The sequence below is a fragment of the Salmo trutta genome, chromosome 13 (genome assembly GCF_901001165.1).
Source record: "Salmo trutta chromosome 13, fSalTru1.1, whole genome shotgun sequence".
In the NCBI taxonomy this organism is placed as follows: domain Eukaryota; kingdom Metazoa; phylum Chordata; class Actinopteri; order Salmoniformes; family Salmonidae; genus Salmo; species Salmo trutta.
The window spans coordinates 43,583,913-43,603,128 of NC_042969.1; the positions used below are offsets into that span (position 1 = coordinate 43,583,913).

General features: G+C 43.3%; 1 protein-coding gene across 3 annotated transcripts in view; it reads right to left on the reverse strand.

Moving 5' to 3' along the window:
- LOC115205810 (diacylglycerol kinase delta) overlaps positions 1-19,216 on the reverse strand; it is a 152,852-nt gene that overhangs the window by 64,536 nt on the left and 69,100 nt on the right. For all 3 annotated transcript variants that reach the window (XM_029772147.1, XM_029772146.1, XM_029772148.1), the window contains 6 exons: positions 18,526-18,651; positions 18,156-18,258; positions 12,023-12,185; positions 11,796-11,904; positions 9,511-9,650; positions 8,895-8,979 (listed from right to left, as the gene is read on the reverse strand). In XM_029772147.1, coding sequence (XP_029628007.1) covers positions 8,895-8,979; positions 9,511-9,650; positions 11,796-11,904; positions 12,023-12,185; positions 18,156-18,258; positions 18,526-18,651 — 726 coding nt within the window. The remainder of the gene's footprint in view (positions 1-8,894; positions 8,980-9,510; positions 9,651-11,795; positions 11,905-12,022; positions 12,186-18,155; positions 18,259-18,525; positions 18,652-19,216) is intronic.

A 19,216-nucleotide genomic window follows, 5' to 3' on the forward strand; every position in this document is an offset into this window, starting at 1 on the left:
CTGCCCAAATGACTACCGACTCGTAGCACTCACGTCTGTAGCCATGAAGTGCTTTGAAAGGCGGGTCATGGCTCACATCAACACCATCATCCCAGAAATCCTAGACCCACTCCAATTTGCATACCGCCCCAACAGATCCACAGATGACACAATATCTATTGCACTCAACACTGCCCTTTCCCACCTGGACAAAAGGAACACTTATGTGAGAATGCTATTCATTGACTTTCACTCAGCATTCAACACCATAATGCCCTCAAAGCTCATCCCTAAGCTAAGGATCCTGGGACTAAACACCTCCCTCCAACTGGATCCTGGACATCCTGACGGGCCACCCCCAGGTGGTAAGGGTAGACAACAACACATCTGCCACGCCGATCACCAACACGGGGGCCCCTCAGGGGTGTGTGCTTAGTCCCCTGCTGTACTCCCTGTTCACTCATGACTGCATGGCCAGGCATGACTCCAACATCATCATTAAGTTTTCCGACGACATAACAGTGGTAGGCCTGATCACCGACAATGATGACACAGCCTATAGTGAGGAGGTCAGAGACCTGGAAGTGTGGTGCCATGACAACAACCTCTCCCTCAACGTGATCAAGACAAAGGAGATGATTTTGGACTACAGGAAAAAGAGGACCGAGCACGCCCCTATTCTCATCGACAGGGCTATAGTGGAGCAGATTGAGAGCTTGAAGTTCCTTGGTGTCCATCACCAACAAACTATCATGGTTCAAAAAGACCAAGACAGTCGTGAAGAGGGCATGACAACACCTATTCCCCCTCAGGAGACTGAAAAGATAAGGCATGGGTCCTCAGATCCTCAAAAAGTTCTACAGCTGCACTATCAAGAGCATCGTGACTAGTTGCATCACCGCCTGGTATGGCATCTGTTCGGCCTCCGACCACAAGGCACTACAGAGGGTAGTGCATCCGGCCCAGTACATCACTGGAGCCAAGCTTACGGCCATCCAGGACCTCTATACAAGGCGGTGTCAGAGGAAGACCCTAAAAATTGGATTTGATTTTTGTTTGTAATTTTTCTGGAATTCGATTTTTTTTTTTTAAAGACTCCAGCCTCCCAAGTCATAGACCGTTCTCTTTCCTACCGCACGGCAAGAGGTACTGGAGCACCAAGTCTAGGTCCAAAAGGCTTCTTAACAGCTTCTATCCCCAAGCCATGAGACTGCTGAACAGCTAATCAAAAGGCTACCCGGGACTATTTGCATTGACCCCCCCACCTCATTTTTACGGTGCTGCTGCTCGCTGTTTATTATCTAAGCGTAGTTACTTTACTCCTACCTACATTTATCTCGATTAACCTGTACCCCCGTACATTGACTCTGTACCTGTACCCCTGTATATAGCCTCATTATTTTATTGTTGCTCTTTTATTTTTCTTAAAACTGCATTGTTGGTTAAGGGCTTGTAAGTAGGCATTTCACTGTAAGGTCTACACCTGTTGTATTCGGCGCATGTGACAAATAAAATTGGATTCGATTTCTGTTTTGTATTTTTAATGAATTTAGAAAAAATTCTAAAAGCCTGTTGTTTTCGCTTTATCATTATGGGGTATTGTGTGTAGATTGACGAGGAACATGTTTTATTTAATCCATTTTAGAACAAGGCTGTAATGTAACAAAATGAGGAAAAAGTCAAGTGGTCTGAAAACTTTCCGAATGCATTGTAAATATTAGGGCTGACCCCATTTAGTCGACTGGTGGATTGTTACGCTGTTGGTCAACTGAGAATTTTTTAATGGAGCAGTTGCAAAAAAAACAAAGTTTTATAGCACATCCTAATTGATGCCTGTCTTAGTGGACTAATCCATTTGTATTTGTATTTATTAGGGATCCCCATTAGCTGCTGCCAACATTATTACACCACTGCATATCTACAATACCAAACGTATAATACCACCATACAACAATATTACAATGTACGTGTGTGTAGAGTGCGTGTGCTAGCACTTGTGTGCATATGCGTGTGTCTGTACCTTTGTGTGTCTCTTCACAGTCCCCGCTGTTCCATAATATATATTTTTATGTGTTAAATCTGATCCTACTGCTTGCATCAGTTACCTGACGTGGAATAGAGTTCTGTGTAGTCATGGCTCTATGTAGTTTGTGCACCTCCCATAGTCTGTTCTGTACTTGGGGACTGAAGAGAGTCGGTGTCTAAGCTATGTGCTAGTAGTTTTAACAGACAGCTCGGTGCATTCAGCTTGTCAACACTTCTTACAAAAAGTAGTAGTGACGAAGTTAATCTCTCCTCCACTTTGAGCCATGAGAGAATGACATGCATATCATTAATGTTAGATCCCGTGTACTTTAAAGGGCCAACCGTGCTAACCTGTTCTGAGCCAATTGTAATTTTCCTCACACTTCGTGGCACCTGAACAGTAGTCCAGGTGTGACAAAACTAGGGCCTGAAGGACCTGCCTTGTTGATAGTGTTATTAAGAAGGCAGAGCAGCGCTTTATTATGGACAGATTTCTCCCCATCTTAGCCACTGTTGCATCAATATGTTTTGACCATGGCAGTTTACAATCCAGGGTTACTAAATTTCTCCATTATTCATTACAAGATTTAGTTGAGGTTTAGGGTTTAGTGAATTAATTGTTCCAAATACAATGCTTTTAGTTTTAGAAATATTTAGTACTAACTTATTCCTTGCCACCCATTCTGAAACTAAATGCAGCTATTTGTTAAGTGATCTTATTTACAATGACAGCCTAGGAAGAGTGGGTTAACTGTCTTGTTCAGGGGCAGAACAACAGATTTTTTACCTTGTCAGCACGGGGATTCGATCTAGCAACCTTTCGGTTTCTGGCCCAACACCCTAACCACTAGGCTACCTGCCGCCCCATCTAGTATGCTTATATTGACAATATCGTCCGCTATTATCCTCAGTAATTTTCCATCCAAGTTGTCAAACCCCGGGGGCATGTCATTGTTGATAGACAACAATTACTTTTTTCACCTCTTCCACACTCACTACAGAATTCAAAAGTACAATGCTTGTCTTTCATAATTTGGTCAGATATACTTGGATGTGTAGGGTCAGCGTTTGTTGCTGGCATGTCATGCCTCAACTTTGTTCATCTTGCCAATGCAAAAATCATTAAAGTATTTGGCAATATCAGTGGGTTTGGGGATGAATGAGCAATCTGATTCATTGAATGATGAGCCGAGTTTGCCTTTTTGCCCAATTTTTTTTAAGGTGCTCCAAAACTTTTTACTATCATTCTTTATATTCTTTATTTTTATTTCATAGTATAGTTTCTTCTTCTTTTTATTTAGTTTAGTCACATGATTTCTCTATTTGGAGGTCGTTTCCCCAGTCGTTTGTGCCATCAGTCTTATTTGTCAACAGTTTTTACAGTCATTTTCTTAAATGGGTACATGCTTATTAGTAACTGGAATATGCTATTTCATAAATGTGCTTCTTATTAAACACCACAAACCAGCAAAAAAACATAAGAATCACTACAAAACGTATTATATGACCTCTTATACACTATATTAGGCCCAGCCTTTGGAACTTTGTGTTTTCCTAGATATGGCTACTATATTGTGATCACTACATCCTATGAATTTGGATACTGCTTTAAAGCAAATTTCTGCAGCATTAGTAAAGATGTGATAAATACATGTTGATGATTTCATTCCTGTCCTGTTTGTAACTACCCTGGTTGATTGACTGATAACCTGAACCAGGTTGCAGGCACTGATTACTGTTTGAAGCTTTTTCTTGAGTAGGCAGCTTGACGTAAGCCAGTCAATAATGAAATCATCCAGAAAATATACCTCTGTTGATATCACATACATTATCAAGCATTTCACACATATTATCCAGATACTGATTGTTAGCACTTGGTGGTCTATAGCAGCTTCCCAGTAGAATGGGCTTTAGGTGAGGCAGATGAAGCTGTAGCTATATTACTTCAACAGTATTTAACAAAAATATCCTCTCTAAGCTTTACAGGAATGTGGTTCTGAATATAGACCGCAACACCGCCCCATTGGTATTTCTGTATTTTCTGTAGATGTCATAACCATGTATTGCTACCACTGTATCAAAGGTATTAGCTAAGTGAGTTTCAGAAACAGAATATGAATGTCATCTGTTACTAGCACGTTATTGACTTCAAAGACTACATATGTTAATATGGGCTATTTCTAGTACTTTCTGGGATGCCTGATTGTTTTTAATACTTTACTGGGACACTTATCAGAAGTAGACTTGCTCATATAATTTATATTGGAGCTGAGCTGCACTCAGTGGACTTCCTACTAGGGCACACCGCCTCAGTGCTAACAGTATAACTCTGGTTCATAGGCACATGATTACTGCATACAATAGCTGTAGGATCAGAGGCATTCAAATCAGTTAGGCATTCAAATCAGTTAGGGGGACATACAATGTAAGTACCTTAATTTGTCTGCCAATGCCCCTGGAATAATGTACGACAACTCATCGACACAATGGTAGGGATTAACTGAGCTGGTCTTGGGTCATTGATAAGTCATTGTCTCAACGCAGCCTTGAAAAGACTCCAGGAGCCAAGATGATTTGGATGGACTCTGTCATTCCAGTAGAGCATCTTCTCTTTCCAGAAGGTTTTGAAGTTATCAATAAAAGTGATTCCAACAGAGCTACAGTAATCTTTTAGCCAGTTGTGTAATGCCAATAGTCTGCTGAATATTTCACACCCGCAGCCCAACGACCAGAAATGATTGGCACTTTTTGGAATCCTTTAGTGCTAGAATCAGTTCTTTAAAATACATTTTCAGAAGTTCCCGAGCTAGCCCACCTAGCCTACATGAGCTACAACAGCATCATCTCCCGGCATCTGTCGTAGAATGTTCGGAAGCAGCCTTATAATGTCCTGTACTCGTGCTCCAGGATAGCACAGGGTTTTTGCTCCGGGAAACAAGATCTCTCTTACAATAGAGCTGTTGATGACGACAGCTGGTGCAATGGCTGAGGAGGTCCGGACGTTCTTTCACCTCGAGTGGTTTTGCAAACCCCTCGAGGACCAATGGACGGTGGGTTCCGATGGACGGAAGCCAGCTGTAGTATCCATCGTGGATGATGAATGGGCCGGAGTCTCAGGCAGCCTTATTGTCTGATGAGGGGGGAGCACTGAGGATCTGAACCCGAGGTAGAAGCCACCGGAGAGTGAGACAGAACAGAGGACGAAGGCGCAGGTACCTCCGGATCCGATCTTGAATCAGAAGTCCCTAGAGAAAAAGGCGCCGGAACCTCTGAATCCAAGGCGGCAAAGCCTTTTCTGGTCTGTGTCCGGTCATGGATTAACATCTCCAAGGAGGCCCCCTTTACCAGAGGATGCTGACTTAAACTTCCATGACGAGTGACATATCTCCATGGCTGGTTGGTAGGGTCAAGAACAGGAACATCCCCCAAGTCATCCAGGAGCATCCTATTAGCTCTGCTCTCCAGGGAAGGGGGAGACCGCTTCGAGGAGTGATCCCTACAGAGTACTGGCCAGTTGGCTGTGGAGAGCTGACGTGGCGGCGAAAAGTCCACCACATCAGAGCGGCGTCCAGCTACTGGGGTAGAAGAGAAAGAAAAAGTAGGCGGGCGTGGATTCCCCAGTAGCTTGTGTAGGTTCGCTACTTGATTGCTAAGAGTAGCCACTTCGCCCCTGTAGTCCTCTGCAAGAAAACAGTTGCTACATTGAAAGTCCAGGCGGTCCACATTGTCCCAGTAATAAAGCAAAAATAAACACAGCTCCTGCAAAGTTGAAAATGTTCAATAGGGACCTCTAGGCTAGCTGGCTGGGCTAGCTGGGCTTCCGTGTCTCTCTTTTTACATGGAATTCTCAATTAAGTGAACAAAAAGAGCTCACACAAATTGAAAAACCTGAAAAGCAGAAAGATGTGTCCTCCTTAAAATCCTCTCACAGCGGTGACCACAAAAGCAGTGTCTGCTCGTACTGTTGGTAGCAGCATTGGCTGCTAGTTTGATACTGATAGCTACCAGATAGCCTAATAGCTAGCTTCTGTAAACAACTTTTTGGTCTGGCAGGATCCCAAGACAGATAGTACCGGACACAGCAACTGAGACTAACCGAGTTGCGGGATCCAAACTCAAAAATGGTATAAATCAAACTTTGCAAGGAAACACTGTCACAACTTTACAAAAACAATAAACCAAGGTCTCTCGTTCAGCATTCAACATACCATGTGACCAGACATCACTCTCCAAGGTGACATTGCGGCGGCCGCGGAGATGGCACACCATTATCACCAGTAGTACATTTACTGTTAATTTGCAATATTTCTAATATACAATGTTTGTTTGGTTACTATAATTTGTGACCCGTTTCAGGAAACTAGGCGTATGTCGTGGGTCACTACTTCACACAAGAGCCATTTGAACGTAATCTTTAAAAAATATATATATAAAAATGTGTTTTTTGGCCAGAAATGCCTTCTGGAACATGTGAACATGGGCCTGAATAACAAACTTGTATGCCATCTGTAAATACGAATACAATTGTTAAATTACGAGCCTAGTTGGTTTAGCCACAGAAAAAGTGAGCAACCTTCCTGCTAGCCATGATTGGCTGAGATAATGAGTGGGCTGGACATGCCGAGAGATGAGTTCGGATTGGTCTACCATATAACACGCTTCTGTCTATTTGAGCTGGGTAGTATGTGTAGGTAATCCTGTCTAACGCTACTTTTTTTAAATATATTGCTTAGTAGAACTGCATAAGTGTTGCTCTCCACTTTCTGGAGGACCGAGTTTTTAAATCAGTGGAATTAGAGTATGATAGCTAAGGAGATAGAGGAAACACCTGTCTCCGGATTACATCTTCAAACTAAGGGCAACCGTGGCATCCGTGACAAGGAAAAGCGTCCAACCATGACGTATACGGGTAAGATAGTCTAGCTAGCTACATTTTCAGATATTACACGTTTCTAATTTTGACAAAGTCATTTTCATTTCAAGTTAAAGTGTACTGTTAGCTAGCTAACGTTAGCTGGCTGGCTCGCTAGCTAACGTTATGTGTATGATCTTATTATTTGTATCTCAGATCCATTTGCTTGGCTAGTTATAGCCTAATGTTAGCTAGCTAACATTGAACCTGGTTGGTTATCTAGCTGCAGAGTGGTAACGCCATGAGTTGGGATTACGGTTCATTGTTCAGCTAGCTAGCTAGCTAGCTACATGTCTTAACAAAAGACTCCACTATGCAAGTAACCATTTTGGGTGGCCATCTACAGTCTCGTCATCTACTCCTATTTCAGAGCACTCGTCTGAGTGTGCCAGAGTGCAGAATAACTGAGGACTTTACGAACGCTCAACACCTGTTGAATATGGCCGGTGTCAGTATACGTTGGCAAAAAAAAGCGTTATTAAATTGTTGCCAGCAGCACAGTTTCAGTCACCAACACTCTGGATAACATGAAAACAGCCTAACCAGCTCTGCTAAGGCGAGTAAAATGAGTGGGGTGTTCTCTCATTTGTGCCTGGAAATAGCTAGCAAGCTAGCCAATGTTAGCCAGTTGGGGTGCTTGACTGCCGTTGTGAGGTCAGAACGCTCGAATCAACCCTACTCATCGGCCAGAGCATGTGAAATCCATCAATTAGGGCCTTATGAATTTTTTAAAAATTGACTGATTTCCTCATATGAACTGTAACTCAGTAAAATCAATGAAAGTGTTGCATGTTGCGTTTAGATTTTTGTTCAGTATATTAATATTGTTTTGTTTGGAGCACTCCTGTCAATGTTGAGTAAGGACGCAAACCTGATTACACATAGAAGTAGGCCTAGGCTACCTGGCATGCACACAAATTTGGGGAGCTAACTCACCACCACCAATGAGCTGTGGAGCTTCTTAAAGTATTTTTTTCTTCACCTCAAACAGCAAGTAAACAAGTCTGTTTCTACATACTTTGAGAATGACAATAGTTCCTCAATGTAGCCTAAATCTTTCCAGCTCTCTCCCTTTTGATAACCACTCGGTGTGAAAGGGAAAACAAATGTCATGCTCTGATTCGGTAGAAACGTCATAAAATATACGTACCTGATTACTTCTTATCCCTTGCACAAATAAATAGCCTACAGCTGTGTGGGAAACTGATATTTTATACAATGTTGCAAGTTTGTTAGCAAGCTTCGGGCTAGACCAAGTTGATACAATGTTTCAAATTCCTTGCAGACGTGTGTGATTTATTTTTATTCTGATATTTTCTACCTGCAGAATGCAATGTTTTTATTTGTTGGCTTTATGTAGGCTATTTTTACATAGTTGGCAATGGCAATAGAAGTTATTTTTAGATTTGTATAATTTCCATTTTAGATATAGTTTATATTAACCACATGACAATGATTTTGAGATACGAAGACTTTATTATAAAATAAATGAAACTGTTCCAAGAAAATGTGCATATGAAAATCATAAATGGCATGCAGATCGGTAGAAATGTTTCTACCGATCTGCATGTTTCTACCGATCTGCATGCCAGTTATGATTTTCATATGCACATTTTCGTGGAACAGTTAATTTAATTGGCACTCCAAATGGAAAAGGCTGCTGACCACTGGTGTAGCTTATTACCAGCAACTTCGGGAGCATAGTGGCACAATCTGCGAAGGTCAGCAGGACGAGATGGTTCGGGAAGAGTTTTTTTTCTTCTGTTTAGGCTATCTTGATCTCTGGCTCCCTCCTGAGTCATTTGTTTGTCTTCAGTGCGCTTAAAGCATCACACAAGCTCAGTAGCCTACATACTGTATGTCTGAAGACAAGTGTCTGATGACTCCATCCATAAATGGAATGTAACTGCAATTGTACTCGAATTCAGCTAAAACTATCACGATGTGCAGAACAGGAATGTATGTCATTGCCAGGTACCTCAGAGTCATCGCTGCAATCCTCTGTCACCGTAGAGCTGGAATGTTGCCGCGGGAACTTTGTCTCATACACCATAATACTCCACCTGGACAAAAAATAAAAACAATGGATAATTTAGGGGCTGCTTTTTTTTTTCTTCCTGACCTGATCAGAAGAAACTCCTGGACTAATGATAACTGGCTTAAAAGCTATAATATGTAACTTTTTGGGCAACCTCACCAAATTCACATAGAAATCTGAGTTATAAATCTGTCATTCTCATTGATATTTCACAGCGGTTTAGATGGTACAATGACTCTCTACACAATCAATGCTTGTTTTGTCACAAACTGAAATTAGGCCAACTGTTTTCTGCAAATGGTTCCTTTAATGGTACCTTTTAAACAGTTAGTTACATGCTCTTCCTCTCTCTTCATCCCTCTCACACCTGTCAAGCATCTTGGTGAGTATTTCCCTTACCCCCTGTTCTCCTCCCTAAGTCTCTCTCTCTTTCGCCCCTCCTCCTCCTCCCTCCCTCCCTCACCTACATGTCGAGCATCTTGGTGCTGGCTCTCTACAGCTTCTCCCCCTTTACCTCCTCATTCCTCCCATCCTCCCTCCTCCCTCCCTCTCCTACCTGTCAAGCATCTTGGTGCTGGCCCTCTCAAGCTTCTCCAGTATTTGAGGCAGCTGTGCATCATCATCACAGGCCGAGCCCCAGCCCAGGACGCGGGCGAGGTCATTTCCTGTCCCCAGGGGCAGAACACCCAGCTGGCACTGCAACACAACAAATTATTTATCCAGTTACAACTGACCCCCGTTACATTTAACCCCGTTCTCCCCCATTTAATCCTAATTCAGAAAACACGAATATAGCTCACATATCAAATCTTTGATTAGTAACTCCTACCATTTTGTTTTTGTCATAGAAATGTATATTGATGGTTATATTTATACTAAACAAAAATATAAAACGCAACTACTTCAAAGATTTTACTGAGTTACAGTTCATATAAAACAAATCAGGACCTAATCTATAGTTTTCACATGACTGGGCAGGGGTGCAGTCATGGGTGGGCCTCTCCAAGGCCATCTCAGAATTCGTTATTTTCCACAAAAGGGCTTTATTACAGACATAAATACTCCTCAGCAACCCCCCTCAGACGATCCTGCAGGTAAAGAAGCCGGATGCGGAGGTCATGGGCTGGCGTGGTTACACGTGGTCTGCAGTTGTGAGGCTGGTTGGACGTACTGACAAATTCTCTAAAATGACGTTGGAGGCAGCTTATGGTAGAGAAATTAACATTAAATTATCTGGAAACAGCTCTGGTGGGCATTCCTGTAGTCAGCATGCCAATTTCTCACCCCCTTAAAACTTGAGACATCTGTGGCATTGTGTTGTGTGACCCTCAGAGTTTCCCTGCACCCTGAGCTCCGGACAGACACAGCTGTAGGCTATTTATTTGCGCAAGGGATAGGCATATTTTATGATGTTTCCACCGGATCAGAGCGGGACATTTGTTTTCCCTTTTACACCGAGTGGTTATCAAAAGGGAGAGAGCTGGAAAGATTTCTCAAGTAGACTACATTGAGGAAGTATTGTCATTCTCTATGGACGTAGAAACAGACTTTGTTTACTTGCTGTTTGAGATGAAGAAAAAATTACACAGCTCATTAGTAGTGGTGGTGAATTAAGGCAATCAAAAATACTATCAGATCCTCAAATGGGCACATTTATAAGTCTACATTTAATTGCAGGCCAGGTAGCCTAGGCCTACTTCTATGCATAATCAGGTTCGCATCTTTACTTAACATTGACAGGTGCGCTCCAAACAAAACCAAATTAATATGCTAAACAAAAATATAAACATGGAACAATTTCATTGATTTTACTGAGTTACAGTTCATATTAGAAAATCAGTCAATGCACCTGTGTAATGATCATGCTGTTTAATCAGCTTCTTGACCTGTCAGGTGGATGGATTATCTTGGCTAAGGAGAAATGCTCACTAACATGGATGTAAACACATTTTTGTACAACATTTTAGCGAAATAAGCTTTTGGTGCGTTTAGAACATTTCTGGGATTTTTTATTTCAGCTCTTGAAACCAACACATTACATGTTGCGTTTATTTTTGTTCAGTGTAGTATTTGTTGAGGCATTGCCTATTGAATGGTGAAATTACCTACTTATTAATTGACAAATTATACTGTTTTGATGGATTCAGATTGTCCAGTCACATGTATTATATGCTCTAGGATGTTGCAGAAGTCCTCTTCTCATTAAGCAACCAATTATACTGTTTTGATAAGAGTTATTTTGTGATAGGTATTTTAAGTTGATGGTGTTAGTGTATTTCGAAAGAGAAATATGTTGTTTTGGCAAACGCACTTCAGTTTAGTGGGATGTGGTAACTGTTTTGCAAATGTGAACCCTGTTTCGATAAAAGTGTTCAAGCAATCGAAAATAACTAATATATGTGAACACAGAGCCCGGAAAGCCAGGACTGTGTGTACCTCACGACCAGCAGAGGGCAGCGGTGGTCTGTCTGTTCTCTGTCTATCTATCTAATAGAGGGAGAGAGTGTTATAAAATGGTAGCTTTGTTACTAGATTGTTAAAAGAGGGACAAGGGAAACATGAGAGTGGCTGACTGGCACAGTAGTCAAAGCTGCCTGCTAGGCTCAGGGCTTGCTGAGGGATGATGGGAAAGTAGCCAAAGCTCTTTCTCAATTCATCTTTTCCCAATTCCTCTCCTCGCCTCCTTCCCAAAACCCATTAGATGAGAAAGTCTGATGTCCAAGAACAAGAAATAGAGGAAACACAAATTGAGAACGAGCCCAAGAGTCAGTTGGTGTAGCCCAACTGACGGAAGCTTATTTTCAGCTCATTGCAGATGGAGAGGGGGCGGGATGAACTTGCTTGTTTGTGGAGCGTCAGAGTGTCGATCTCAGAGAGGACCCAGCCCACGCTGCCGTCACCCCCACACACCAGGATCCGGAACGTGTCGAACTTCTGGAAGAGCCGTAAACTAGGAGACACAGAAGAGAGCCCCCTAAAACAAGCAGAAATACACACAGTGCTGTCGGAAACACACACAGCCATGTCAGAAGCATGCATGCACGCACACACACACAGGGCAGACTCACCCAAGGTGCGGCCCACCGTTCATGAGGTCAAAGACTTGGGCAGGGTTGAGCAGCTGTTTAAAGCGGCGCAGGAACTTGATGCCCTGGTTGTCTCCACTCTTACTGTTGACGAACACCAGGAGAGGGCTGGTGCAGGAAGGCGGGCAGGTGGCCTTCCAGAACCCTGAGGACCAATGACAGGCAGATGATGAACAATGAGAACCAATGACAAGCAGATGAGGACCAATGACAGGCAGATGAGGACCAATGACAGGCAGATGAGGACCAATGACAGGCAGATGAGGACCAATGACAGGCACATAGAGGGCCACAGACAGGAACAGCCCCAAACCCCCATATTCAGGAGGAAAAACAAGGTCCGGAGTCGGGAGCTTTAACCTCTATACCAGACTCTGGCATACACCTGAACTTCTAGGGTCGGTTTCCCGGACACAGATTAATGGAGAATCTCCATTGAGCATGCATTTTAGTTCAGGACTAGGCTTAATCTGTGTCTGGGAAACCAGCCCCTAATAACTAATAAGAAAGAGCATATTTTTTAAAGTTTTACTACGTTAACTTTCCAAAATGTCTAGGTTTAGGAAAAAAAAAGGTTGAACAATTCCAATTTCGTGCTTATTCCCTCCCTTCCTGGAGTCTTCCAACCGGGATTTCTGGAAAACCTGGGAATTTTTGGAAAGTTTAGAATTTTACAAACCTAGGCCTAATGACCATTACCCAGGCCTATCACGCTGACATCCCTATATGTCCTGTTCACCCACAAAGACACCATCAAGGTGTTTCCTGTTTCCGGTCACAACTTGCAGAGTTGTTTACTCTGCTGTGCGTTTTTGTTGCCGATCTTACTTTGCTACCTGACGGTTTTTACTTTTTCATTACTGTATATTTTTACTTTTTCCCCTCACTCAACTTTTTTCATTCAACTTTCTTACCCCGGAGGTTTTATCTGGACATGGTTCGTCAGGACTTCAAACAGCCGAAGCTAAGTAACATTAACATGATGCCTTCCTATTGCAGTCGTTGTACTTACAATATACAGGAGAACGATCGCCTTACGGCAAGGAAAGCTGTGCTGCAAGCCCAGCTTCAGACGCAATCGTTAGGCAAGGGTAATTTCAGTGTAGGAAAGGATGAAACAGCGTCTGTGCCACCAGCAAGTACAGATAGTAACGTTAGTATAAACCCCCTCGCACGGTCCCCGCAGCCGGACAACTTTCTCATGGCTTCTGGAGGGAAACGCAGTAGGAATGCTCAACCGGTATCGCTTATTCAGCCGACAGAAACTTTCAACCGGTTCTCCCCATTAAGCGAGTCGGAGTCGGAGGCCGAGACTTCTCTGGTCTCTACTCCTCCCGCTGTGGGGTCTGAGATGCCGAAGGCTCCCACCATTAGCTCAAACAAATTGAAAACCCTAGTCATTGGCGACTCCATTACCCGCAGTATTAGACTTAAAACGAATCATCCAGCGATCATACACTGTTTACCAGGGGGCAGGGCTACCGACGTTAAGGCTAATCTAAAGACGGTGCTGGCTAAAGCTAAAACTGGCGAGTGTAGAGAGTATAGAGATATTGTTATCCACGTCGGCACCAATGATGTTAGGATGAAACAGTCAGAGGTCACCAAGCGCAACATAGCTTCAGCGTGTAAATCAGCTAGAAAGATGTGTCGGCATCGATTAATTGTCTCTGGCCCCCTCCCAGTTAGGGGGAGTGATGAGCTCTACAGCAGTCTCTCACAACTCAATCGCTGGTTGAAAACTGTGTTCTGCCCCTCCCAAAAGATAGAATTTGTAGATAATTGGCCCTCTTTCTGGGACTCACCCACAAACAGGACCAAGCCTGGCCTGTTGAGGAGTGACGGACTCCATCCTAGCTGGAGGGGTGCTCTCATCTTATCTACGAACATAGACAGGGCTCTAACTCCTCTAGCTCCACAATGAAAAAGGGTGCAGGCCAGGCAGCAGGCTGTTAGCCAGCCTGCCAGCTTAGTGGAGTCTGCCACTAGCACAGTCAGCGTAGTCAGCTCAGCTTTCCCCATTGAGACCGTGTCTGTGCCTCGATCTAGGTTGGGCAAAATTAAAAATGGCAGTGTTCGCTTTAGTAATCTCACTAGTATAAAGACCTCCTCCATTCCTGCCATTATTGAAAGAGATTGTGATACTTCACATCTCAAAATTGGGTTACTTAATGTTAGATCCCTCACTTCTAAGGCAGTTATAGTCAATGAACTAATCACTGATCATAATCTTGATGTGATTGGCCTGACTGAAACATGGCTTAAGCCTGATGAATTTACTGTGTTAAATGAGGCCTCACCCCCTGGTTACACTAGTGACCATACCCCCCGTGCATCCGGCAAAGGCGGAGGTGTTGCTAACATTTACGATACCAAATTTCAATTTACAAAAAAAAAAAACAATTACGTTTTCGTCTTTTGAGCTTCTAGTCATGAAATCTATGCAGCCTACTCAATCACTTTTTATAGCTACTGTTTACAGGCCTCCTGGGCCATATGCAGTGTTCCTCACTGAGTTCCCTGAATTCCTATCGGATCTTGTAGTCATAGCAGATAATATTCACATTTTTGGTGACTTTAACATTCACATGGAAAAGTCCACAGACCCACTCCAAAAGGCTTTCGGAGCCATCATCGACTCGGTGGGTTTTGTCCAACATGTCTCTGGACCTACTCACTGACACAGTCATACTCTGGACCTAGTTTTGTCCCATGGAATAAATGTTGTGGATCTTAATGTTTTTCCTCATAATCCTGGATTATCGGACCACCATTTTATTGCGTTTACAATTGCAACAAATAATCTGCTCAGACCCCAACCAAGGAGCATTAAAAGTCGTGCTATAAATTCTCAGACAACCCAAAGATTCCTTGATGCCCTTCCAGACTCCCTCTGCCTACCCAAGGACGTCAGAGGACAAAAATCAGTTAACCACCTAACCGAGGAACTCAATTTAACCTTGCGCAATACCCTAGATGCAGTTGCATCCCTAAAAATGAAAAACACTTGTCATAAGAAACTAGCTCCCTGGTATACAGAAAATACACGAGCTCTGAAGCAAGCTTCCAAAAAATTGGAACGGAAATGGCGCCTCACCAAACTGGAAGTCTTCCGACTAGCTTGGAAAGACAGTACCGTGCAGTATCGACTAACTAAAAAGCAGCATCGACTAACTAAAAAGCAGCATTCGCAAATGGAGGATGGCTTTCACTTAAGCAGTAATAAATGTATGAACTTCTTTGAGGGAAAGATCATGATCATTAGAAAGCAAATTACGGACTCCTCTTTAAATCTGGGTATTCCTCCAAAGCTCCATTGTCCTGAGTCTGCACAACTCTGCCAGGACCTAGGATCAAGGGAGATACTAAAGTGTTTTAGTACTATATCTCTTGACACAATGATGAAAATAATCATGGCCTCCAAACCCTCAAGCTGCATACTGGACCCTATTCCAACTAAACTACTGAAAGAGCTGCTTCCTGTGCTTGGCCCTCCTATGTTGAACATAATAAACGGCTCTCTATCCACCGGATGTGTACCAAGCTCACTAAAAGTGGCAGTAATAAAGCCTCTCTTGAAAAAGCCGAATCTTGACCCAGAAATTATAAAAAACTAAAATCGGCCTATATCGAAGCTTTCATTCCTCTCAAAAATGTTAGAAAAAGCTGTTGCACAGCAACTCACTGCCTTCCTGAAGACAAACAATGTATAAGAAACGCTTCAGTCTGTTTTAGACCCCATCATAGCACTGAGACTGCACTTGTGAAGGAGGTAAATTACCTTTTAATGACGTCAGACCGAGGCTCTGCATCTGTCCTCGTGCTCCTAGATCTTAGTGCCGCTTTTGATACCATCGATCACCACATTCTTTTGGAGAGATTGGAAACCCAAATTGGTCTACATGGACAAGTTCTGGCCTGGTTTAGATCTTATCTGTCGGAAAGATATCAGTTTGTCTCTGTGAATGGTTTGTCCTCTGACAAATCAATTGTAAATTTCGGTGTTCCTCAAGGTTCCGTTTTAGGACCACTATTGTTTTCACTATATATTTTACCTCTTGGGGATGTCATTCGAAAACATAATGTTAAATTTCACTGCTATGCGGATGACACACAGCTGTACATTTCAATGAAACATGGTGAAGCTCCAAAATTGCCCTCGCTAGAAGCCTGTGTTTCAGACATAAGGAAATGGATGGCTGCAAACTTTCTACTTTTAAACTCGGACAAAACAGAGATGCTTGTTCTAGGTCCCAAGAAACAAAGAGATCTTCTGTTGAACCTGACAATTAATCTGGATGGTTGTACAGTCGTCTCAAATAAAACTGTGAAGGACCTCGGCGTTACTCTGAACCCTGATCTCTCTTTTGAAGAACATATCAAGACTGTTTCAAGGACAGCTTTTTTCCATCTACGTAACATTGCAAAAATCAGAAACTTTCTGTCCAAAAATGACGCAGAAAAATTTATCCATGCTTTTGTTACTTCTAAGCTGGACTACTGCAATGCTCTACTTTCCGGCTACCCGGATAAAGCACTAAACAAACTTCAGTTTGTGCTAAATACGGCTACTAGAATCCTGACTAGAACCCCAAAATTTGATCATATTACTCCAGTGCTAGCCTCCCTACACTGGCTTCCTGTTAAGACAAGGGTTGATTTCAAGGTTTTACTGCTAACCTACAAAGCATTACATGGGCTTGCTCCTACCTATCTTTCCGATTTGGTCCTGCCGTACATACCTACACGTACGCTACGGTCACTAGACGCAGGCCTCCTAATTGTCCCTAGAATTTCTAAGCAAACGGCTGGAGGTAGGGCTTTCTCTTATAGAGCTCAATTTTTATGGAATGGTCTGCCTACCCATGTGAGAGACGCAGACTCAGTCTCAACCTTGAAGTCTTTACTGAAGACTTCTCTTCAGTAGGTCCTATGATTAAGTATAGTCTGGCCCAGGAGTGTGAAGGTGAACAGAAAGGCTGGAGCAACGAACCGCCCTTGCTGTCTCTGCCTTGCCGGTTCCCCTCTTTCCACTGGGATTCTCTGCCTCTAACCCTATTACAGGGGCTGAGTCACTGGCTTACTGGTTTTCTTCCATGCCGTCCATGGGAGGGGTGAGTCACTGACGTGGTCCTCCTGTCTGGATTGGCGCCCCCCCCCCTTGGGTTGTGCCATGGCGGAGATCTTTGTGGGCTATACTCGGCCTTGTCTTAGGATGGTAAGTTGGTGGTTGTAGACATCCCTCTAGTGGTGTGGGGGCTGTGCTTTGGCAAAGTGGGTGGGGTTATATCCTGCCTGTTTCGCCCTGTCCGGGGGTATCATCGGATGGGGCCACAGTGTCTTCTGATCCCTCCTGTCTCAGCCTCCAGTATTTATGCTGCAGTAGTTTATGTGTCGGGGGGCTAGGGTCAGTCTGTTACATCTGGAGTATTTCTCTTGTCTTATCCGGTGTCCTGTGTGAATTTAAATATGCTCTCTCTAATTCTCTCTCTCTCTCTTTCTTTCTCTCGGAGGACCTGAGCCTTAGGACCATGCCTCAGGACTACCTGGCATGATGACTCCTTGCTGTCCCCAGTCCACCTGGCCATGCTGCTGCTCCAGTTTCAACTGTTCTGCCTGCGGCTACGGAACCCTGACCTGTTCACCGGACGTGCTTGTTGCACCCTCGACAACTACTATGATTATTATTATTTGACCATGCTGGTCATTTATAAACATTTTAACATCTTGACCATGTTCTGTTATAATATCCAACCGGCACAGCCAGAAGAGGACTGGCCACCCCTCATAGCCTGGTTCCTCTCTAGGTTTCTTCCTAGGTTTTTGGCCTTTCTAGGAAGTTTTTCCTAGGGAGCCACCGTGCTTCTTTCACATGCATTGCTTGCTGTTTGGGGTTTTAGGCTGGGTTTCTGTACAGCACTTTGAGATTTCAGCTGATGCACGAAGGGCTATATAAATAAATTTGATTTGATTTGATTTAAAGTGAAGTTGCCCCTGATCTTGGGTCAGTTTCCCCAATAACGGTTAAGGTTAGCATTGGGAGAGGGAAAGCTGATCCTAGATCTGTACCTAGGGGAAACTTGGCCCCGGAGAGGAAGTGAGGAGCAGAACTCACCGTCGGAGTCGATGCTGTTGAGGGCTGTGGGGGGGATGACCGAAACCTTACACTGCCCCAAGGGACACTTAGTGGACAGCTGCTCCTTACACAGCGTGTGCACCTGGACATCGACACACACACGCACACACACACTTTATTTTTAGTCACACTACACAGAGCATTACAACAAGCATGTACAGTCAACAACCTGATAAGTACAATGGCCTTGTGACTGTTGTGAATACGTCATAAGTCAGTGCATGCAGAAAAAAAAGTGCATTACTACTGTATTGTGGCATCGTAGTAATGCAGTTTGCACTTATCCGATTTGCACTTAACCCAAAGAAGCACCACCCAAATATGCACACACGCACGCATGCAGACTCACCATGGCCTTGCACCAGAGGCAGCGCCAATCCTGCAGTCGGAGCACACTACCACACGTCTTGTCACACACTGTACACTTAGCACTAACCGGCAGGTTGCCCTCCAGCCACTGGTGAGGCATAGAGATCTACAGTGAGGGAGAAGTCACTGTTATTATTCAGTAAGTATTTATTTCTGTCATCATTGAATTAATATGTTTATATATGTTTGCTTTGGCAACACTATGTGGTTACACTTTTCATGCCAATAAAGCCTTTAGAATTGAGAGAGAGAGACAGAGCGAGAAAGAGAGAGAAAGAAAGAGAGAGAGAGAGAGAGAGCAACCAACCTTTGCCCATAGACAACAAATTGCACCAAAGGGAATATACACTGAACAAAAATTATAAACAACAATTTCTAAGATTTTACTGAGTTACAGTTCATATAAGGAAATCAGTAAATTGAAATAAATTCATTACGCCCTAATCTATGAATTTCACATAACTGGGAATACAGTTATGCATCTGTTGGTCACAGATACCTTAAAAAAAATGTAGGGTCGTGGATCAGAAAACCAGTCAGTATCTGGTGTGACCACCATTTGCCTCATGCAGCGCGACATCTCCTTCTCATAGAGTTGATCAGGCTGTAGATTGTGGCCTGTGGAATGTTGTCCCACTCCTTATCAATGGCTGTGCGAAGTTTCTGGATAT